Consider the following 24,242-nt stretch of genomic DNA (forward strand, 5'->3'; position numbering starts at 1 on the left):
TGGGACCACTTCAGGGGCTTAGAGTTAAGTATGTGTGTAACACTGCAGGATGGGAGCCTAACATTGTAAATTCTTTAGGATCTGTTTTTAATGTGTATTCTGCAAAGCCCTTATCGCACTCCTGGGTGCTGTAAAATGATAAGTAATAAATTTGCTCCGTGGGATCACAACTTGCTTTCTGTTTTCTTGGGCTGTTTTTATGCACTATGCAGGTGGTGGGAGCGCTGGGCAATGTAGTGATCCCCTTCCTGCAATGCCCTGGGCCTGGGGATGCCGAGCGTGGCAGATGTGGCACCTCACGCCCTGTTCTCAAAATTGACTGCAAGAGAGATGCCAAATAGAGCAGGGAGCACATTGGGGGTGAGGGCTGGGTAGTCTGATGGATGCTGGGCTGCCAAATTAATAGGCAGATCCAAATTTGGCTGGTATAAAGCCACTGAGCTCAGCTGGCCTAAGCGGAGCTCTGACAAATGCGGCAAGCTGAGAGTTTGCCCTTGATTTTGTCCTCTATTTTGTGGTGGGACTTGTGGCTTCACTTTTCTAGATTTTTTTTTCCCCCTCCCTCCTGCTTGTTCTTTGCATTTGTCACTTGGGGACACCTAGTCCCTCTGAGCCTGTCAGTGGCAGCGACTGCCAAAGTGAGCTGAAATGGCACATACGCCCTTTGCAGCCCCCTATTCCCCCTTTCTTTTCAGTCCTAGTACACACAGCTGGGAAGGAAATCCCGGGCGAAACCTCTTAGTTTTGGCTGGAGGCCCTCTGGGCTCCCCTGGCGCTCCGAGGGAGCTTCAGGGCAGCCCTAGGRCGACCCCCCCATCCCCAAACCCGGGACGCCGGTGTGAGAAGAGCCGCCGCCCCGCAGCTTCGCGGGCCGGGGCGCCATCCCGGCCCCGGCCCCAGGAGGGCGGCGGCGGCGCCCGCGGCCTTCCTCGCCGTGGCAGGGCGCTGTGGCCGGCGGCAGCGGCTCGCAGCCCGCCCCTCTCCGCCGCGCACGCCCCCAGCCCGCCGGCCGCTCTCGCCGCGGCTCTCGGGCTGCGAGACCCGCTCCCCGCGGCAGCGCAGCGCAGCGCAGGGGCCGGGCAGGCTCGCCGTCGCCGCGCCGATGTCCTCCGCTCCCGTGCGGTCCCCCACGCTGCGGCCCCACAGGATGAAGAAGGACGAGTCGTTCTTGGGCAAGCTCGGCGGGACGCTGGCGAGGAAGAAGAAAGCCAAGGAGGGTGAGTCCGCCTGCGCTGCGSCCGCCGGGGAGTGAATCACAGCAGCGGCTTCCGCGGCCCCTGCGCGCAGCGGCGCAGAAACCCGCTTTGTGCCGGGGCCCCGGCGAGCGGGGGGCGCCGCGTGCTGCCCGCCGGGGCCCAACGGTCGCCGGCGGCCGTTGGTGGTGGGCGGTTGGGGCGGCTGCCGCGGGATCCCTCGCGGCGCCGTGTTGGGGGATCGGAGGTGGCGGGGGGGTGTCTGAGACGGGCCAGCTCCTCTGCCCTCTTCCCCCTGGGCCGGCAGCTGCTCTGCTTCTGTACGGGAGGGAAACCCTGGAGCCCGCTTGCTTCTGTAAAATTAAACTTCTGGGAACAAAGGAGGGTTTTCCTTCTAGCCTGAGGCTGCAGCGTGAAAGTTGAAACGGGAGCAGTTAAATCCATTCGTTTCGTCCCCAGCCTGGTTCATCCGTAGGTTTTATATTGGAATAGGTGCTTTGCCTAGTGCGTTTTTCATCCTAAAATACATTCAGCAGAAAAAACCCTTCACCCTCAAACCCCCCAAACGTGAAATGGATCCCTTTATTGGGGTATATACTGAGTGTCTTTAATTTAGGTTGTCACCACTGTGTTCCGGTGGCACAGTTAACGCCAGCCGGGTGCAAAGAAGTTGTAGCATCCTTCGCTGGTGTGGGGAGCCAGGAAGAAGGTCTGCGAGACCCCAGGTAAACTGCAGCCACGCAAGGGGCACTTTGCTGCTGCTGTATACCTGGACAGCCCTCCCCAGGATGWCAGCTGCCAGTTTGGGCTTAGCCTCACAGCGGTGAAATGGTCTTCATGTAGGGGTAACAGTGCAAAGCATTTCCCTAACCATGTTTATACAAAAGGCTGGGCAGAGATAGTGCTGTTTACTCTGAAGCTGAACAACTTTTCTATAAATCAGGAGTCCTCTCTTTGCCACTGCACTGGATAAAAGTGATCCAGCCCTTTATGCRCAAAATGCGGCTTTCCTCTAAAAAACATCACCTTTGAGGGTGGCCTTTTCTGTTGGCCTCTTGTTCTCTCACTGACCAAACACTGACTTCTGTGGAGAAATTCCTGCTCCGCGTTAGTCACACACCGCTGCTGTCTGCTAGCAGGAAATTGGAGTGTYGTTTCCTTATGCTCTAATGTAATTTTGAGTTTGCGGATGATGAGGCTTGGCCTTGGYTGTGTTCTAGTGTCAAATAAGGGTAGGATAAGGAAGTCATTCTACTTCAGGTCTCCTTTCARCTGGCTATGGAGTAAGCACATGTTTTGCCCGTATCAAGTCCGTTAACTACCCATAACATTTATAAGGCAAGTTTTTAATATTTAAAAATAAAATACTGGGCTTCAGAATTTGACTTAAGAAAATTGCTTCCCTTTCCCTCTCCAGCCTGTTTTGGTGTGGCTTTCCTTTGTCATCTATTTTTAATTAAGTTTCTCAGCTGTGGTTCTACTGAAGAAGGGCTGAAGCAGTCATGCCTTTCTGATGATGTAATTTACTTCTAAAGGAGGATGTTGGAGAAGAGGGATTCCGTCTACGTGCTTGGAAACTCTGCATTTCATTCAAAAGATTTTTGAACTGTAGCAGGTTGGCAGCATCCCTTCCTTTAATTAAAAAAAAGGGGCGAGGGGGAGCAATTTCAGCATTGTAAGTCTAAGGGGACATGTTGCCACAGTCAGGTTTAGAAGACACCATCTGCTCATTTTGCTGAACTTTCCCATTATTTTGCTGGCTCTCGTGAGGGCCACAGCTCCCTTCAGCTGTGGAATGGCCCATTTTAATTTTGACATTTTCCTTTAGTATTAGTAGTAAGGCTGCTACTGTGATAATATAAAGCAAGGTTATGTTTTTGTCAACATGATGGAAAGGAAATTGTAATGTTCAACTCTTTAATATTTTTGAGTGTGCCTTTCAGTTTAAAAATATGAACAGAAAGAATATTTGGAAGCTGGTGGAGCTACCGGTTACTTATAACACGTTTACACCCAGCAGCGTGGTGCTAAGGGGAGATGGCTTTCAACCCTTTCACTTCTTCCTCAGTAGACATTTTAAGGCCTGGACAAGTCATTTTTTGCACTTTCGTATTCAGCCCAGTGTAGTATCTCCCTCAAGTGCAAGCTCTTCAGACYACAGCTGTGAAACTGGAAGGGGCTGAGGGCTAAGGTGTGGAAAGGTGGCAGGGTGGGGACTGGCATCTGGCACAGAGAGGATATTCTGTAACAAAGTAGGAACTGGGCAACSGCAGGGGCAAATTTCCACGCTAGAAACTAAGTCTTTGTACATGACCGAAATAGAAGTAAATTGGAAACTCATCYGGGTGACGTTCCTTGATTGAATTGATARACCATTTAAGGGGAATATGGTCAAYTTTCGTTCTCTGCTTGGGAACCGYTCTACATGCRCAGGTTTTCCCTGCTCCCATTGGACAAGTGGAAGGTCAGCAAGGTGTGACTGATAGATTTCTGATTGGTTTCTCTGAGCGGACCAGCGGAGGTCAGAATGGTCTTCTAAAACTGTATGTTGTCAGCTGTTTTCATGAAACAAACAGCAAACCAACGTGTTGCCTGTTCTCCTCTCCTACAAGCATGAAAAGTAAGCAAGCTGGAGAGCTCTTTCTAAATGTTTATTGCTTTCACTGGCCTGACTTCTGTATTTTAACATAAATAGTGGCCTGCTATCACAGTCTTAAGTATATTAATATAATGATCATTAACCTGGTGTGTACAACACTTGTAATCCAGTTATATGAATCCTTTTAGTCCACATGCATGACTTGTCCCTGGTCTATGTAGCTCAGAGATTCTTAGAATGGAACTGCAGAAGTCTTTGTTTGTTACTTAAGGTCATTTTTTTAAAAAATATGGGTGCTAGCCCTGGCATAAATATCAATAATTTGTAGCCAGCACCCCGTAAACAACTGAAGTTAAATCATTTTTGGCTAACTACTTTGTAAGATGCTGTCTTCTATTTTTAGTTAGGTTGTATTTGGAGAACAACATTTGTTAAGTGTCTCGAGACCATTGTAAATGCATGACGTTGCTTTATGATGGGACAATAAATAAAACTCTTAAGTACGTTGGTGATAGTAACTATGGTAGTATTTGAAGTATTTACCATAGCGTGTAAACAACTTTTCTGCTAATTTTGCTTTAGCTGTGTGRCGTGACATAGTGGTTTGTCAGCAGATGCTTGTGGATGAGGTAGAATTAATATTTCAGGTCAGATTCTACAACATTTTAGGTCAAATTCTGCAAGTCGTTTAAAAGTTTGAGGAAGTCTTTGAATTTTACTTGAAACCATTGCTTTATACTATTACACTTATATTTATGAATATAAACTGAGTTGACTCATTAGTTCATCCTGACTTAAAAATGAAAAGAAAACCCCCTGTTCGTTGGGAAACTGTTTTCATTTTGATTTCCTATGGAAATACAGTGTGTGTGTGTGTGTGTGTGTGTGATCTCACTGTCTGTTTGGCTCCTCCCTTCCTTTTCCTTCCCAGGAACATTTTCAACTGCTAGGTTGGCTAAAAGTGCCCCTGAGAGAAAACTACCAGTCTTAAGGGTCAAAATGTGTGACCAGTTAAAATAGGAAGACCATAGTGGAGCCCCACTGAAGGAAAAATTGCAAATAAGCTTAGCCCTTGTAAACTAGTAGGAAATCCACACAGGAGAGAAGCTATCCTAAAAAAGGAAGCAACTATAGAGAGGGCGCTGAGTGGGGTTGTTCGTTCTTTAATATTATAGTCAATCATTGCATGCATCCTTAGAGAGGCAAGCTTTGTTAGTTCTGATCCTCATGCAACCCCTAGAGTTTTACTTTTTAGTAACTTTTTCACATTAAGTTGTGTAAAAATCTGCATAAAATCTAAGAATGTGACATGGTTCTATCTTGATGTATCTTGGATCAAATCAAGATTTGCCAAATGTGTAAGGCAGTTAATAATTAGAATAGAATTCACAAGCTCTGAATTCTACTTAAATACCTCAGAAAACTGTAGTGTTGCCTGCAGAAAGCAGGATACAATTTGCAATATAGATGATCCCTTAGCTTCTGGATAGTTTTGGATAGTGCTGTATTTCATCTTGGTCTATAAAAGGAGCTTAAAATAATTCTCCTCTTTCTTGTTGGTCAAACAAAAGCAGTATCTTTGTATTGAAATAGTGCAGGTTTTGCTGCAAGTTTCACTCCCTGCCTGCTTGCAAAGCTTTGTTTTCTTTTCCTTATTACAGAATGTGGGAATGATCTGAGCAGCAAGTTATTTGGTGAAGTGAACTTTCTATTATTGTGTGTGTGTGTGTGTGTCTGTATGGTGTACACAGTGAGGGAAATACAGGAGGCTTAATTACTAACTGTTGTTTCCCAGTGATGTGACTAAAGATTGGCACAGAGGTGAGAAAACTGCTCCAGAAAAGAGCAATGTGTTGCACCTGAGGCGATCAATAGGTGTGGGCAAAGTAGAATTGCTAGTGCTGCACAAGATGTAATTGCTGCAACAGTAGCTGAATAAAACGAAGGTTTTATGCCTATCAAGGGAGGTTAAAGCATTGTTCTTGGGGTTTGTGCCTCAGTGAGACTGTGGCTAAGAAAACGTTACGTTTGCCGACAGGCATTGCCAACTTGGTAAATAGCTTGCCAGCTGGGTGCTTCAAGGTTTTTTCTCTCAGAGGAACGTGGCTATTGCTCCCTCTGTTCTGCAGGGAGAAAAGCTGGGGGAGGGAGGAGAGGAAATGAAGTGACTTGCTCAAGGCCATCTGGCAAGCCAGTGACAAAGCCAGGGAAGAAAACTTATTTCCTGAGTCCTCTCTGGTGCAGTGATGTTCAGGCAAAGGTGCTGCATAATCTGCCCATTTCCCATGTGTACAGACAAACTGAAACCCATTTCCAAGTTGTTCAGGCGGAACAACTTGTAGTGCCCAATCCACTTTTATTTCCTTATTTTTCATGAGGAAATAAGCTCAACACTAGAATTAAATTGAAGGAAACGGTTTCTTTATCATTCCTTTGAAACTGATGGGACTACTTGTGCAAGTAATTGGTCTCTGGAGGGAGTAAGAGGCTCGGAAATGGGTTACTCAGACCTATTTCACTGCCTTCACTGAGTGCRTTTCAACTCTGTAAGGCATCCCCTTGAACGCAACAGGATAGGAGAATTGGACTTGCTTAGAAAATGGATCTCATCTTCTTTCATTTGATAGGATATGCTGAAAACCCTTAAAATCTCCCCCCCCTTTTTTTAATGCACTCGATTGTGTGATTTCCAGAGATGTGCCTGTGTAAACGCATTGCAAAAAAATTGAACTCTGTCTCAGTGTGCTGAACCTTTACTATAGCCATTGCCTAGTGGCTGCTTGAGACTTTAAAAAAGAAATATTTAGCTTTGAAATGATTCTGAAAGMTGCCTTTTAAATAGATCCTAGAAGTATGTTAGTACCTTTAACTCAGTCTTCACTCACCTCACAGGTGGCCCATGTTGGCCATATTATCCATGCTGGAAATTTGTCCTGGTCACAGTGATTCTTGACCTGCTGTGCCTATGTATTGTACTTTATGAGCTGATGCTGGTGGAGTAAATGCTCTAACCTTTCTGTTGTAGAAGAACTGGGACTTTGGAGCTTGCCTTCTAGTGCCTAGAAACCTYGGGACAGAGGCGAGCTACTGACGTAGTGCCTGTGTTCAAGCTTCTGTCGCGATGCATGTCTGCGTTTYTGACTAGCTATCAAGTGCCAAGGAACTGTAGGGTGCCGGCTAGTCTTGTAGTATTTCTCGCCCCAACAGCAACCTTCACAAGCAAATTTGCCTCTCCCAGCTCCTTGAGGTGTGAGCTTCAACTGGTTGCTTTTTACTGTCTTCTGGTGTGCTGTTCAATGTGCTTTTAAGGCTCTTCCTTTCAGTAGACTGGTAGTAGAACTCACTCCCAACTTGACCTACTTGCCGTATCTGTAGTAGATGGCAGTGAATTCTTCATGTGATAGTCAAATAGAGAAGTAAGTAGGCTCTAATTCTGTGGGCCTGGTTCACACAAATATTTACGGCAGTATTGACAGAATATTCAATTGGGGGAGTGTGTTTGTACAGCATAATGTGCTATTGCAGCTGTAATATTTAAATAGMAGATGAGGCGGATGCTGGTTAAGCAGAATTATTTGCTTTTTAGGAGAGAAATTTGCATAAAATTATATTGAAATTTGAAATACTTTTCTAGCTATGTATATGACTAGAGGGACAGTGTACAGGCACACACAAATTCAGGCTGAACTTAGGAATTCCTTACTACTGTTAATTTAAACAGAAAGAGACTTAATTTTCCTGTCGGGACTTGCGTAGCTTAGTTGTTGAGTATCTCCTGTAGGGCTCACTGGTACCTCTGACCATGTCTGTTTTAAGTCTTTTCTTGCTAGAGCAATGCTAATGGGAGTTACGAGATTCTATTCTGGTAAAAGTTTTACAGTAGATGTAGTTTATGTCAATGTCTCAACCAAAATAAACTTTTATATGCAAAAGAATCCTTTAACAGTGTAACTAAAAATGTGTTTTGCTGCTGTAGCTGCATCTGGACTCAGGTGGTTTAACCAACACAGCTTTAAGAGGGCTATCAGTGATACTGTACAGTTTTGGATAGCCACTGAACAACTCAGAGTTTTCTCGTAGGCAGGATGCAGCAAAAGTCAGCAAAATAGCTCCGTAGTTTTAATAGTAGATTGAAAAAATAACTGTTATTTTACAAAGATAGGTATTTTGAAGTTGTTTTTATTTCAAAGTGGAAATAATTAAAATAAGATTAATTGCAAGAAYACAGTTATTTTTATCATAAACCTGTAGCAAGGTTGTTGTTAACATTTCTAATTCACCAAAATCAGAGTTTAGAATGAATTAAAAACAGTAATGTGAAGAATGGGAAATGGACTCCTTTTCTTAAGAATCAGTCTACCCTTATTTAAAGGTAATCTTCCAGTGATAYCTGTTTATTCTAATTTCTTCTAAATGGTTTATTAATATTTTGGGAGAGGCTTCTATAACCTTGCATCTGGATGTTTCTGTTYCGAGGAGCCTGTGGTGAACCCTATGAGACTTTAGTGCAGGGAGGGCTGAACCCAGGCCTCATACAAATCGGGGGAGCTTCAAAGGCACAACTTTAAGCAGTGCCTGTGAAGATGCTCTTCACTGGAAGTGAAGTGGGGACTCTTGGTCCCATTGAGGGCTAGGTGTGTGAAGGTGTGTAATGCATTATATCATACCGACTTAAGTACTCATTCAGCCTTTAAGAGTTGTAATATTTCAGATTTGTTTGTTAATGTAAACATGTTCTTCTAATTTGCACATAAGCAGTGAAGGAGTACAGAAGATTCAATATACTTACGCATAAGAGTGCTAAAAGTCTTTTTATRTACTTTAAGAACAGCTGTGGGTCAGTTGATCCAAAAACAGTTAAAGCTGGTGGAGTTTTTCAGCATACTGCTTTGGGCTTTGGATCATACCTTGATGTTAAAAGATCTAGAAGATTAGCAGGTGAACTCCTTCCATCACAAAAGCATGTCGGAACAACTTGTTGCTGAGGGATCCAGGCTTATGTGGTCTGTGGCAAGGCCAGCCACGAGGCAGAGTCTGCTGACTACAGGAACGGGTGATCTAACAGTTACAGCTTTGCTATTAAGCTAAGGTTTTGTACGCATGTATCATGCATGCAGGTTTCATGMATACAGTTGAATCTTAAGTTTGTAGCAATAGAAGGGATTGGGATGCCGAATTACTGTTATCTTTCAAAGGGATTTGGGTATTGAAATCTCTTGGGCCTGTGGATATTTTCCTGAGACTGACTCTGTCAGAGTTCTTGGGACATGATGGCTTGATGGAGACAGTAGAGAGGTTTATCATAAGGTGGAAGAGCTTTCTGCCTTTCATGTATCACAGTCTATTTATGGTCAGTGTTACACTCCGCTCCTGGTAATGGGCAAGCCTTTCTGCTTTCCTCATTAGCACTAGAGCACTGGAGTCTTGTTCCATTTTAAGGGTTTTCAGCCTTTCCATGTCCTTATGTCACTGGCTGAGCTCTTCTTTGCAGCAGCAGACTAGGGGCCATCCCTCAAACTCCTCACAGTTATTTGGTAGACCTGAGGGCACAGCAAGAAGGAAGGGAGGCGGGAGACAAGTTTCCCAAAGACTTTTTCTTTTGTTGGCTTCTGCTCATGACGGCAATCGTGACTCTAGCTGACCTCCAAGTTCCTTAAACTAATGGGATCTGGGTATTTTGTTGCAGAAGCCAGTGACTTAAAGGTCAGCCAGATAGCTCCAAAGAAGGACCTGACCTGTTGTCAACCTGTGCCAGTGTCTTTTGGGATGTGATTGGTGGTATGGGTTTTGTTCTAGTTAGCTGTCACTGTGTCCACTGATAGATGCTTTCCTTTGCACAGTCCTCTAATTGAGCTGTTCTGTCAGTGACTTTAATAGTTGCTTAACCCCTCCCTTGTGCGTTCTCTATCCAGTCTGTGAAATGTGTTATATATGTATGTTGTCACTGACAAAGCTTAGTTTTTCCCCTAGAGCACTGCAAAATCAACTGATGCAGTTGTCAGATTAACTCGCAAAGTATGCGTGTCTGCAGCAGGTTTTCCCAGCAGTATACAGCATTGGTATGCTTGTTTTCCATGCCCTCCCTGCAGCTGTGGGGTATGTGCCTTTGGTAGCTGTCATAAGTTGCACTGGCTCTTCTCATGCTGGGCTGAGGGATGGGAGGTGAAGGGAAGCATGGYGTTTGGCACAGTGAGGAGGTGGAAGGAAGGCACTGGCAGAGTGAGCACTGGGAGAGCCTTGCTTTCTAGGGGCAGTTTCAGGCCTTGGCTCCTGGTACCTCCACTGCAGGACAAGCTGCTTGATGGGGCTGCACACTTTCCCCACCACCACAGGAGGGTTTCCATGCATGGGAACTAAACCAGCACTCTTCATATGAGCAATAATGTGACACCTATTTGTCTTTGAGGGTGGGTTGAGCATGGTGGAGAAGTGGGAACAGGAACCTCTGTATTGCATGACTAATAAATCAGGAGCCAGCTAATCTCCAGGATGATGGGTATTCAGCTGCTCAGGTATAAATTTCCTAATATGGACTTTTCTGTTTGTCAAGTAGAAAGCTGCAACCCAAAATTCGTGACTTCTGCTGTATATTTAGTTGGAAAAGTATTATGGCTAGCACATGTGGTTTTAGGGTTTTGTAATTTGAATCCAGCTAACTCTTGCTCTGAAAACCAGATGTAGAGAGAACATACACACCTGGCAGCATGTACTGACCTAGAGCAGTGACTCTACTCTTACAGACTCTTTGGGCCATTAAATCACTGTCATTTCTTTGTGGAGGAACATATATCTGCACAATGAAGCTTCTAATTATAAATATTGTACACACAATTTGTTTACATGTACCACCTGCAGATCCCAGGCTAGGAACTTATGGCCCAATGGGAAGGCCATGGGACAGGATTCTGGTTTTGACTCTGTCAGTGGCTCTTAAGGGAATTTCTGGGAATTCAGTTTTGTCTCTCAGTGTTTCTCCAAATTAAAAAAGGCTCTTTTGTAATCTTCTGAGATCTATCTGGCAATCAGGTATAACTCTCATAAAATCCCTTTTCAGTGCATGCTGCATTTTGGTTATAAAAGCAGCAAGCTGCTCTGGCTCCTATGAATTCCAGTTCCTCCTTTAGTACTTCTTACTTTCAGTAATTGAACAATAATAAAATACACTGAAAAAAAGGAGACTGTACRTTTTCCATTATAGCTGCCATATGGCCTCATTAGAGATTTCTAATTAACTGAGAAGGTTGCATACACGATTTATTTAGAGTAAGGAAGGAGACAGAGAGCTGGAGGAGGAGGAGAACTTCTCTGATGTCTGTATGGAATATGGTGTCTGTTTCTCTCTGACTTTAAATAGAAAAATGTGTGATCCTGAAAGTGTCTTCTCACTAGGTCTGTTTGGCAGCTGTAGGCATATCTGTTATTAAACAGATGCAGAGACTCCTGTCATGTTAAAATAGAATATTTTTGTATATTCTCAAGCTTGCCTATCCTAACAAATGGATTGAAGGGATAGTGAGGCTTTGCAAGATCAACAGTATTTTCTTACTAAGTGGTAGAATGGAGGAAAGTACCAGGACATCCAGGCTGGAATTTTCTCCGTAGCATTCTTCCTTGAAAATTGTCCCTTGGGATTATTGCTTGCTTTATTCCTTGCATGTGACTCACAATTTTGTTACAGTGAATTGATTCCACTGGAACATTAGGCAGGATGTAAAGTATGGCTAGCAGTAGATATATCTTGGATCTACACTAAATTTGGTCTTTCAAGGATCTTGACCTAATCAGATAATCAGCTAGGCCTATATAATGGAGCCCTATTGTGGAGGAACTGTGGATTTTAACTGGGTGCAGGATGTTGCACTAGTTCTGCTGTACCAGATGACTACACCTGGGAGCCAACCAAGCTGCTGCTGCCTCTACAGCAGCTCTGATGCTGTCTGCCACACAAACTGGTAGGGTTTTACTGCATGTGAAAATGGAGACACAGTGACAGCTGACCTCATCTCGTTGACAATAGTCCAACTTCAGGTCGGACTTTTGAGGGTCCTTCAGACCAAGATTTCTCTGGTTCTCTGAAGCTGGATTCTTTGAGGGTCCCCTGTCAGGGGGAGAGAGGGATGGTAATGGGAAGGCAAGAGATACTGGCTTTGGGTATCCACTCTCTGCTCTTTGGCTGAAGGAGAAAAGTATGTATTTGTTTTCGTGAAGAGTCCAGGGTAACTGGGTACCTGTCTTTTTTCTCCTACTGCTACATATTTAGGCTGATAGTTTCCTTCTTTTACTTGACCATTTACGATGCACTTATTGTGGCTTTTTTAGTTTAAAAGGTGAATTGTGGTGTCTGTTCCTTGGTCATCTCTGCTGATACCAGTATTATAAGCAGTAAGAAGGCTAAGGAGTTATGTTTGACCAGAAGATACTTCGATATTTAAGTTGTGTGTTTGTTTTGTACTGTCTTTCCAATAGTTTATTTCTGATCTCTTCATTCCTCTCACTTGCATATTACCACATGGATCACAGGTACCAGCATTTGCCAGGTTAGTTCAGCACCTGGTGGAGAGCCTTTCTCCATCTGCCCTTGAACCAACAGGGAATGAGTATGGGTTTTCTTTCCTGAAGACAATTTGATACAAATAGTAATTTTTAGTGAATGACTTTTCTTCCCATTAATACTATTACAAGCAGATGAAGTGTCTGGTATCTTGGTAGAAGGCATCCTCATTTGTTTCCGTTATCCTCACTTGTTTCCTTTTTTTGCCTAAAAACCAGTGCATCAACATCACAGTTCTTTAAGAATTTATCAAAAAATGAAAACACAATTACTTTTGAAACTCTCTGAGCTAGAGAATTCCACTTTTATGCTGAAYGCACAGGAGATGAGCAGTATTGTTCTGAGAAAACTGAATAATTTGCTGTGTTGCAGCATAGCTAGTCAGATGATTCTGTAAAGTGGTATTGGGAGTGTGAAAGATTTTGTATCTGTTATATTGGAAGAGTAAAAGCACACTGAATAATTCCTGTGCAGAATACAGAGGAAAAAAGATTCTCTTGTCTGCCTATGGCACTGCCTATGTTATGTGTTCTGTCTGTCTGGTGGTCTGTCTTGGGACCTGTCCTGTTTAACATCTTTACAAATGACCTGGAAGGGATGATGGAGGGTTTGYTCATGCTTTGCAGATAACACCAAACTGGGGGAATCAGTCAATACACTTGAGGGCAGGGCTCAATGAGGAGGAGGCTCTCCTTCATGAGACCTAGAGAAGCTGAAGGAATGAGCCAACAAGGCCCTTGTGAAATTCAGCATGGCCAGATGTGAAGTCCTACACTTGGGAAGGGAGAAGCCCTTGCAGCAATACAGCCTGGGGACTGCCTGGCTGGGGGTAGCTCTACTGAAAAGGCCCTGGGGTCCAGATTGGCCAGCGAGCCAAGCATGGACCAGCAGTGTGCCAGGGTAGCWGTGAAGGCTGGCCACATCCTAGGCTGTATGAACTGGAGAGATGGCAGGTATAAATTGAAGCAAAGAGAGATTCAGACTGGGTGAAAGGAGAAACTTTTGCATACTGAGGACGGCCAAGCAGTGGAAGAGGCTGCCCAGGGAGGTGCAGTGTTGTTCCAGTTAGATTCAAACGTCCAGTTTGGCAAGCCAGCACAAACACACACAAACACTCTTCAGTAGCAAGCAGTTTATTGGTAGATACTTATGAACAGGCTGACCCGATGGTAATCTCAAGAAGGACCACTCCAATGCTTGTCCTGATCGTCTGCATGCTAAGAGGGAGAGGGTCAGCAGGCACAATCCTTGTGGGCGTCCCCGAGGAGGCAACGTGGTCCTCTGTTGTGTAGCAGCCTCTTCTGAAAAATTCTGGTTATTTATGGTTATTTGCGGTAGGCGGGAGCTCTGGCACRCGAGGCCAACAAGTGCAGGGAGTCTAGCCCAGCTCCGCCCTGGTTGCACAACTGGGCTATGATACTGTGCACACGTGCAGACTTATTTCGGGGGCCACATTGACTTTSGTGGTTGCTATTTCATTACTCTTCAACTTCTGGCCTTCATGTTGACTGCTTCTCACGGTTATTTCATGGCTGGAAGCCACAGAATTTATGTGTAACCAACCGCTGTTCTTTCTCACAGATTTCCAAGACCTTGTTAGTTACTTATTTGTATTCTGCTTGACACAGTGGTCTTGTTCTAGACATCAAAAGGTTACAACATGGACCATTCCCACCAGGTTTCATGTAGTACGGATACATTGCTCTAGGCACATACTTTTGGTCACACGCTACACCAAAAGGTTACAACATGGATCATTCCCACCAAGTATCATGTAGTATGGATACAAGTGTCCATCCCTGGAGGTTTTCAAGATGCGACAGGATGAAGCCCTGAACAACCTGGTCTCACATCAGAGCTGGCCCTGTTTTGAACARGAGRCTGGACTACAGACCTCCTGAAGTCCCTTCCACTTGAATGATTCTGTGATGCTACATGGCTCTCTGGCATCTTAGATCCACTGAAGGCTGAAGTGAGTATGTTTCTTGAATAGTGTGAAGTGTGTGGCATAATGATTCATGAGCATGTGAATAGAAGGTTGTGTGGTGGAACTGTGGTTTCTCATCAGGTCCTTTGACTGTTTTTGCATTTTTAAAGTCTTTAAGACATCTAGCTGCACTGGAACACCACCTTTTCAAGCACATAGGACTTAATATTATCAATATAAAACCTTTTAAAGAGACTACAGAAAGCTAGAACTGCAAACCATGGAAAACTTTGGTTTTGGATGCTGAGTAAAAACAATAATAATAGAGCTGGAGGACTTGGTGAAATGTGAAATTATCTAGTACTTCAAGCTTATTTTGAGTAGATTCTTGGGCTAGCTGTTGTTTCATGACTGCATTTTGTTAGCCCTTGAGGGCTGCGGTTGGGGCTGGAATGGAGTCGCAGTTGGAGGCCTGGGATCTGCTCTTCCAATGTGGTCTTGGGCAACTCAGGACATGGTAATGCCTAATTCTTGTTTAAACAAGATAGAATTAAGGATGTGAATATTTTTATGGCAATTATTACTCTCACTGTGCCTTTCGCTCTTGGACTTTTTATCTGACTGTGGGCTCTTTGAGTTGCAGACTTTCTTTCACCATGAGTTTGTAACACTTACCTCTGAGGTGTTTGTCTTGGCAGACTCCCTTGGTACTGTAAGCAATGAGTAAAATAATTTCCCAAGTATGACCAGTTTGGAAGCCATTGAGAAAACTTTTGTATTGTGCAGAGYCTGCTTGTGTAGTGACTTTCACTATGCGCTGGATGCAGATAGGAAACAGGAAAGACAAGAACATCATTAGTATACAGTACTCAGAAAAATGTGTTGAGTGTTTAGGATAAAGTTCCTAGTCTGAAGCCTATCTCTCCATTTGTCCTGAGTGTTTTGTTGAACTGAAAACCAGTCTTTACTAGGAAACCGTAAATATTGGTGTTACAAATATATGAAGGTTTTTCCAAACTTTTCCTTATCTGTCTTAGTGATGTTAATGCATATGCTTAATAGCTGGAGTAGCACAGTTTGTGGTTTGCAGGATCATTTATCTTAGCTTATTCTTCCTGTAGAGTCATGTTGCAGGAGCAAAAATGTTGCTTTTGTTGACTTGCAAGTCATAGCTGTAGTCTCCTTTCCATCTGTGTGAAGCTGGGTTGTTGAGCTCTGTCCTATCAGCTGGGAAAGAAAGTGCCCTTCTCTTACAGCTTGTGTTCGTCTGCCATCACTGCCTTCGGAAGTGAGTCTGTTACTCTGTACTTCTCTTGATGTTTTCAGAAGAACAACCAACAAAAAAAATATTTTCACATTTGGAAAGTAGATTGCTTTTGATGGTTGTTATTTTTAGGTGCCTTCGTAGAGGGGGTGAAGAATATGGGGAAAACAGTAATCTGAAGCAAGTAAAACTGCTCAGACTGTTAGTTAACTAAATGGATTTCATTTAGGTACCTACAGACAGTGTCATATYATGTGAAGGAGGTGGAGGGAAGTCTATGGAGGATATGGAAACCAGCTCAGTTGTAGAAAGCGTTACTATGAGCAGCAGTGGTGACTTTTCTGATATCAAGTGTTGTACTTGATAAAGTTTGCACAATTACATTTGTATATGGGATCAGAGATAAAGTTTATAGGAGGCAATAAACTTAACAGCTGTTTTATCCCTGATTTCTGCATAATGGAGAAAGCAAGGGTTGGACTATGGACTATGAGTTTCTATTCCAGAGTAATACTATTAGCTCTGCCTCTGCCCTGTTGTCTCTTCTTTGGTGGTTTGCTTTGGCTGAACTCCTTACTCAAATGTGCACTTTAAGTAGTGATTCTAGTTTTTGGAGTCGCTTGATTAAAGAGTTCTTATTGGTGTACGACACACACGGAAATCAGCCAGCTTAGGTACAGGTCTCAGACTGAGTTCCTAGTCTGTGAACATGCTGCTCCCTACCTGCTTGTGTCCATCATCTTCTGAGAAAAGAAGCGTAGGAGAATCCTAAGCACKATATAGTAGCGTACTATGTTTCGTGGAGAACTGATAGTAGTAAACTTAGTGCCTTAATGGAGGCAAATTCAGGCCAGAAGTCTCCAATTTTTTCCTCTTCTCATCAGACTTTTTCTTTCCTTATGTTCTCATCAGGCAAATTTGACTCCACATCCTTTTTACAGATGGAAGTTTCCTTGGTGTTCACACTTGGTACTTGGAGAGATATAGTCCTGCTTTATTGCTTCATGGGAAGAAATGCCTTTTTGTACTTTGTGATGGAATTTTAACTGGGCAATTTTGAGAAAGTACTTTATTTTTTTTTCCACTTCTGTCATGCAGAATTTGTGTCTAGAGGGAGGAGTACAGCTTTTCCTAGTTGCTTTTAGGATTCTTTCAGGATGCAGTTACTGCCTGTGATGTTTGAAGCTTCAGCCTGGCTTTTTCCTGTCAAAAGCCTCTGGATATTGAAGGAATTTCTTCACAAGCTCAGGGCAATGCAAGTGTCAAAGGCATGCACAGTTCACACCTTGGAGCACAGAAGCTGTATAGTTTTGGTTTATACTATGGTGGTGCTTAGGAACCCCAGCAAAGGATGGGTGCTTTACAAATTTTGTTTTTTCCTCAGAAATAAAATACACAGTTGAGGGCTTAGGGACCCTCTCTTTACCTGAAAGATTTTCCCATTTGTTAACAAGACTGTGCAAAAGCTAGTGCAAGAGGCAGAAAAATGTGGGCGAAGACTGCCATGTCCCTGAATGGGTGCAGTGTGTTTAACTTGTAGGATTTTGCTGCCAGCCCAGTGCTCTGGCTTACATGCAGGAACTAAGCACAGAGGACAGAACTATAGCAGTCAAGGTACATCTGAGAATAATTAAACATGTAACAAGTAAGGAATCAGGTTTGCTGACCCCTCACTGCCCATCTGTGTGAAGGGGAGTGTTGTTCCATTTTTGGCAGGGAGGGCAAAATGTCAGAAGGGTTTGCTGAGAGATACTTGAAAATATCAGGCATGAGGGAGGGCAATTAAGAAAAAAAGTAGCATTTTGAAAGCTGGGAGATTGCTGCTGGGAGGTCAGTGGAGGGAGTGCAAAGCGCAGCTGACTGGGTCAATATGTCTGCTCAGTGTTGTGCTGGGGGGCTTTTTCAATACTTGGAAACCTGACTTGCACGGAAGTACCTTCAGGAATGTTTCAAAACACCATCCTTGTCCACAATCTCATTTCTGTCTCCTTTCTTCAGCCAGCATTAGTGTTTGTGTGCCCATGTAGTGAAAATTATCTTTATACTCCCTTTTTCCTCCTGTTTATCTGGTTAGTTTTCAGCCACACTGAAACTCTGCTCTGTATCATGATGTGGTTTCTGCAAATGCTTGTGCCAGGAAAAAAAAGGGGGTGAGTGGCAGCATGGGGCAGAGGGAAGTCTGGAATGCCCTTTCGCTGACTGCATGGTTACGCGTCCAATGAAAACAGCCACTACCTCTAGTTTAAGACATTAATTAAAGAAATGAGGACTTACAGGAGAAAGATGAGTCCTGAGGCTGACTTCTAGCTCCACGGCTCTCTGTGTTCTCCTGCCAAACCTGCATCTGGCATTTCTCCCTGGCAGAACTGATTTCTAAGGATTCCTAGTGAAGGATTTCCTAAACAGACATTACACTGATCCCTTGAGCCAAACTGAATGGGRTTGAAACAGGCAAGCAGCTTAATGCTGAAATAAATTTCTGGTCTGGTCCTTTGGTAGCYGTGGGGCTTGAATGGGATCAGTGTGACTGCTAGAAAGAAAACCAGAAAATACTCCCTACTTGGGCACAACGGCTCTTCTTAGCCTCTGTCACTGTTTATGCCATGCAGCTGCAAGTCAGCTCCTGCTCTGTCAGTTGTTATCAGATTAATATCTTGCGGATATTTTCAGTTATTTCAGCAGTGTAACAGAAGTGGTAATCAGTTCTGCTTTGACTGTTTTGCTGCCCATAGCCGATAGACTGTAAGGTAAAGCTGCCAGCACAGGTCATTGCTGGCTAGGGACAGGAACTGCCTCCTCTCCCCAGTGGCATGTGCCAGTGCTGGCATTCAGAGCTGTGCAGTGAGTGGAAGGAGGGAATTGATCCAGCAGATAGCAGCTTGCTTTTTGTGGGATTGAGCTTTCTTGCAGGATTAACATGGGGCATGTAACCATGGCTAAAGAGCTATCTGCTTAGTAACAGCAGATTCTCTCTCATTAATAGCCTTGAAAACTTTTTTTGGGTTACTGTGGTCTGTTGATCTCTTTATTGCTCTTTTTCAAGCTGTTTCTTCCCCTTTTCCCATTCTGCCTTAACACACCCTTCCTCTTTTAACTAAGGCTGGTGCTTGTGTGGGGCTGGCCAGGACAGATGTAGCAGGGTTATGCTAGTTGTCTCAGCACGTCTTAAGGTTTCGCTCACCAAAAATGCAAATTCTTTTTTAACAAAAAAAACCCACTTCTGTAGGAAAAATAAGATTTTTCATGGGAAAACCACTGAGAACAGTATTTCACCCTCCCAAACAAAACAAAACCCCAGTTTTTGATGATAGTTTCTGACTGCCTCATGTCAGATATCATGATATATATTGATTTACACCCACACACCCAAAACTCTTACTCTCACAGTCACTAGATAGACCACTAATGTTGGTAAGCCAGTGTAACCTGCTCTTTGCAACCAACAAGGATTATTGCAACCCATTCTTTAGCTTTAAGGTCTTCCCATTTCTTTAAGTGACAGAGTCTGGATGTTGTGAGTGCCTTGTCTGTCTATTGAGGTATACAAATAATTTTCTTTATTACTCTTGTTGTGTTTTGAATGCGGTTGTTTGATATGATGCCTTTATGTAGATTTGATCAAGTCCTTTTGTCTTTGATCTGCTGTGGATTATTAATTCTCTAATTAATGTAGACTTTGTCTTTTCTCCTGCAGTTTCTAGCAAAATATCTCGGAGCYTTTTGTAAATGTTAAGCAATTAGTAATGCAGTTGCAGATAGGTCAATTCTGTGTGTGGTCTGTTCCTAGAAAAGGGACAAAGACTGCATCAGCATATACTACATTTGGGGCTGGTTTGGATTTACTCAGTGTAACAGCTTTTATTGGAAAATGCCAATTTTTGTAAAACTTGGTCTTTTTATTCCTAGAAAATTTTTTGTTTTGAAGCTTCTTTTTGTAAAAGGCTTTTAGATGTCAGGTAGAAATTGTATGTGTGCATGAGTGTGTGTGTTGCTGTGTGCTAGACAAAGAACTGCGTGAACAGATGGGTGCTGCAGCCTCTTCCCCTCCAGGGAACTGCAGCCAGCCTTCTGATCTGATACTTGCCCACATGCAAGGGAAGACTGCTTCATCAGGAAAGATTGTCTGGTGTAGACACTTCTGATGTGTGAAAGAATGAGGGTTGTGTTCCTGATCTGAAGAGGGTTGGAATGGACTTCACCTGGGACTTTCCATTTCCCAATGATTTTCTGAACTCTTATGATAGCAGCTGTAAGCAGGCAAGGCACTATCTGAAAAAGTGTCGCTGATCTAGGTTTTGGCCTCATGAATATTAAGGAAACTTCTTCTTCTTCTTTTTTTTTTTTTTTTTTTTAATGGGAGCAGGCCAGGAGCTTCCCATGCAGTTTTAGTCATTACATGTTTCTCCTCTCTGCACTGCTTGTACCAAGGAGGATGACAAAGTTATTTGACCAAATCATCTGTAATAAAGTCAAGGATAACAAACCGGACTAATAACTTCCAAAGTCAGAGTTTAATAAGGAGATCAAATTGCCTAATGTAAAAGTTTTGATGAGGCAGTGCTGAGGATCCAGCTCAATGCTGTTTGAATTTGAAAGAAAGCCCTGTACCCCAAACCTGCGATTAGCGTTATGACAGCTGCTGCTTTCTGTGGGGTGAGACTCAGTCCTGCAGTCAGAAATAACTAGAGCTAAAATTAAATAGCATTTACCATCTGTTTTTGTAAGAAGCAGAGGCTTGTGGTCACTTTATATATATATATATATAAAACAAGACAGTGAATGGTAGAGGCTTAAGAGGTGAACAGTGCTGTGTCCTTAATAAGTTTGTGCTTTCTTAAGATTACACTGAAATTATTAAGGATGAATGTTGAAAAGATTTGATTATTGATGTCAGCTGGTTCCTTTTTATAAATAAGAGATTTTTACTGTGTTCCTGCTGACTGTTGAGGTCCTTTCCTGGCTTATGAGAAAGCSTTGGCAACCTTCGGTGTTTCCAGCTTTCTACAGCTCATTGCTCCTGTTCTGTGCAGTTTGCATGAAACCCCTTGTAGAGGCAGCCTGCCTGGCTTACAGATGAAGCRGGGTATAGCATGCGTGTATATGACCTGCTTATTATATTAATTTGTTTGAAAGGCCAGTGTAACTTCCAACGTGGCTAAATCATGTCAGCTGCTGATACTGCCAGGAKGTTGTTGAAACATTAGAGGGCTGCCAGGAGCCCTTGCTGCTTCCTGGGCATCAGCAGAGAAGTGACCCTTCACTTGAGATTTTGAATTTCTGCTTTAGGGAAATAATCAGGGTTTTTACTGAATGCCTTGGCCGCTGGCCTGTCCTTTGTTGCAGTTGGATTTTGGTAGCATTGGCTGATGTGCTGCTCAAGTGATTTGGAGGGCTAATGTGACCCCTTATCTGAGGCTCAGCTCAGAGAGATGATCTCAGACTGGGAGGGGTGGAGGCGGGTAGCRGGCTCCAAGGGGGAAACAGTACCTAAAGTGGTCAGAGGTCTTTCCAATGCATCCTTGTCCTATATCATTTAGTTGAATCATTTAGACCGTCTGCAAACTTTACCTTAATTCAGGCATAAACATTTCACAGAGTCCCTATAGTGTGTCGAGGTGGGGGCAAACGCTGTTTGTGGGCAGGAGAGCATTTCCCGTCTCCCCTCTGGGATTTGGGCTGCTCGTACGAGTTTTGCTGGCACATCTGAGGGAGGTCTGCCATGATGCGAGTGTGCCAGCAGGAGCAGGCAAACCAGCCTGGGGATAGGTGTGCAGGAAAGGTTTGCTAGGAACCAGGCTGGACTGAGTGATTACTCCCTGGCCTGCACTCAATTTTGTACCTCTTCTTGTCTTCCCTGCACTGCAGGCTTCTGCTGACTGATCCATGGAATGAAATTATCTGGCGCTAGAGAAAGATGTTTTGCACAGATCTCATTTAGAGAGCAGGCAAACAGTTTCAGCAGCATTGCCCAGGAAGATGTTCCTTGTGGGTGAAGGGAAAATAGAAGGAAGAGAGCCTGCAAGTGGGCAGGTGGAAGGCAGGCTAGGATTAGTAATATACCCCCTGTGGGATGCACCATGACCATAAGGTGTTGTGCAAGCTTAGCTCTGTTGTAGCAGTAAAATATCCCCGTGCATGAGTGGCTTATTTCACATAAGGGTCTGGAATAAACCTTACACCAAAGTCACTGTTGCTTGTATTAAGTCAGGGCTTGGTCAGGGACRGTTGGGGTTTGCTAGTTTAGTTATATCCGTAATCTTCTTAAGTGTATTTGGTTTTGAAAAAGTGTGATCTGAAGGACAGAAGGACAGCTTTATTGTGACTTTGTAGACTTTTTAATAAAACATTTATCAGGCTCTTTCCACCAGCATACCTGTTGCTCTGTGCTGACTGATTTGTTTTTATTGCAGTCTCCCTGCGTTGGTTTGCGGGTTCTGGCTTTTGTCCCCAGGTCGTGGGTCAGCTTCCTGTTCCTGCTCCTGTTCCTCTGTCTGCTTAACTGTGATAAGTGAACATGAGGGCAGTGAGCAGGGAAAAACCCCTCACCACTTGCTCAAACACAGTGTGAAGAGCTTCTGGAGTTCAGCAGGCATTGGGAGAACCCTGGCAAATGTATATGCCTGGGAGCAATTGCTTGGGAACTGTGGATGATTGTGGAAACAYTTTGTCATTTCCTTTCTAACTCATGGGACTATTTTCAGGACCTATGGAGTGTATATTTTTTACTAACTGTCTGAAAACCTGTGGTAGGCCTAGCAGCACAGGCAAATGGAGGACGATGAAATAAGAACGTTTAGGTTGAGGGGAATGTGCTTATCTGCACGCTGATTGTTGCTTTGTGAACCTGCATGTTCTTCTGACAAGCTGCTGGAGTGGAAAATCTGCCAGTGCTTTGGCCAGAGGCTGAAGATGACTTTCACAGGGAACTCCCTGCCTGTGAAATGTTTGTATCAGTTCTTGCCCTTTAGCAGGCGGCAGCAGGCCGAGCGAGGTGCTTAGTGAGCAACAGAAGAAACAATGATATGGACTCCTGGCTAGGGTTATCCTTTGGATTTCCAACTAACCATGCAAAGTGCTTGTTCTCTTCTGCAGCCCCCACCCCCACACAGCAGCTGGGAGACTCTCTTACTGCCTCCTCCAATGTCACGGTGCCCAAATTAACATAGGTTTGGCTGTCTCCAAGTGTCAGTCCCTTGTCCAGTTGCCACTGCTCCTTGTGCACTCGGACCGCTGGTGCTGCTGGACTGTGGATGAGTGTGACAGAGCTCTGCRTGCCGAACAGCCCAGAATGGCAGGGCTCCTCTGCAGAAAGCGCAGAAAAGCAGGTACGAAAGCTTACGTTTGCAGCAAGAGTGCGTTGCTGAGCTGTTGGCATCGGACTTGGGGTTTCTGTAATGAGGGCTCGCTCTGGGCAGCAGGCTCTGGGAGGCCTCCTACTGAAGCAGCAGTGCTTTGCCTTTAGCAAGCAATTAGACAGTGTTTTTGATCCTGTGGAATGGGGCCAGCCACATTGCACTTGGAGACCAAATGTAAGGGTCTTACGTGGCTGCTCTTGCGATGAGGCACTAATGAGAGAGGGGGGCTTAATGCACAAATTCATATGAATGTTTTCTTTCAGTTTAGAGATTACTCAGAAAGATGTTGGTGTTAGGACAATGAAGACTATTTTGATACTTAAAAAAATGAAGGAATGTATTGTGTTGACTGAACTTTAGGAACTGAATTTAGCCACATTTGAGTGGTCTGTCTTAAAATGTACAGAGTATCTTGTTTAGATGATGTACGCTGAAGACAGTATTGTGCATTCACTGCCCCGTGGACCTTAGCAGCTCTCTTTTGCATCTGCAAAACATTCAGTATAGCAGTGCCCTGAACATGCTGAACACTTGGCTGTCCCAGAATTGTACAAATGCTGTAACAAAGGGAGTAAAATCAAGGAGGAAGACTAGTACTTTCAAAAGGAGTGCAGTTTAGATGGAATTTGGGCAACAGTAGTCCTAACAGCATTTTAAACRTCTATACCTGTAATGTCCACTTTCCACACAATTTTATTTGTGCCTTGTTATGACTGTATTCCTGTTGGCATCATAGTGCAGGAGCTGCTTGAGTGAGAAAGCTCCAGTTGGCACCATGCAAATAGCCTGGGTAAAGCATGCTGTGAGAGCTGTTTTGGTCTGTTGCATGAGGCCTCTTAGCTCCCTTTCGTTTGGAAATTGTTCCAAAAAATAAGAATAGATGCAGAAAAGGGACAACTAAGAGTTTCTTTAAAAATGATATCTGTTCAAGAGGTTAAATCTCAGACTGTAGATGCTATGTGTTGTATTCAATTGAGAATGCTATTCTGTTCCCTTCCCACAGAAGGTGTGTAATACAGAAAGCAAGCTGTGCTGATACCGCCGTACTCCTTCCCGCAGGTTCTGTGCCGTATTAACTCCAACCAGCCACTCTGACGTGGTTCGTAAGACATAAGGTCTTAATCTGTGAGACTAGTGTTCATTGATTGCAAAAGAACAGCATTTCACAACTGAAGATTTTAGTTGTGCATGATATCATGCGGTAAATCTTGGAGCTGCCATTAAGAAGTGTGGTAATTTGCTTTCAGCGTCTTTTCATGTATCTACGAGAGAGGGAGTCAAGATTGTAGTGTGTTGTTATTCCCTTTCCTCCTCCCAGGCAGCAGGATCTCTTTTTTTACCCCCTCTGCGGGG

General features: G+C 43.9%; 1 protein-coding gene across 2 annotated transcripts in view; it reads left to right on the forward strand.

Moving 5' to 3' along the window:
* Positions 1-975: 975 nt before the first annotated feature.
* PARVB (parvin beta) overlaps positions 976-24,242 on the forward strand; it is a 64,093-nt gene continuing 40,826 nt past the window's right edge. Inside the window, exon 1 of one of the 2 annotated variants that reach the window (XM_085324486.1) lies at positions 976-1,217. In XM_085324486.1, coding sequence (XP_085180612.1) covers positions 1,103-1,217 — 115 coding nt within the window. In that variant the 5' untranslated portion in view covers positions 976-1,102. Of the gene's footprint in view, positions 1,218-22,754; positions 22,860-24,242 lie in introns of those variants that run through there. The other variant, XM_085324487.1, reaches the window with a different exon arrangement.

This window comes from Rhea americana, unplaced genomic scaffold, assembly GCF_003343005.1.
Source record: "Rhea americana isolate MKP2758 unplaced genomic scaffold, rheAme1 scaffold_91, whole genome shotgun sequence".
Taxonomy (NCBI): Eukaryota; Metazoa; Chordata; class Aves; order Rheiformes; family Rheidae; genus Rhea; species Rhea americana.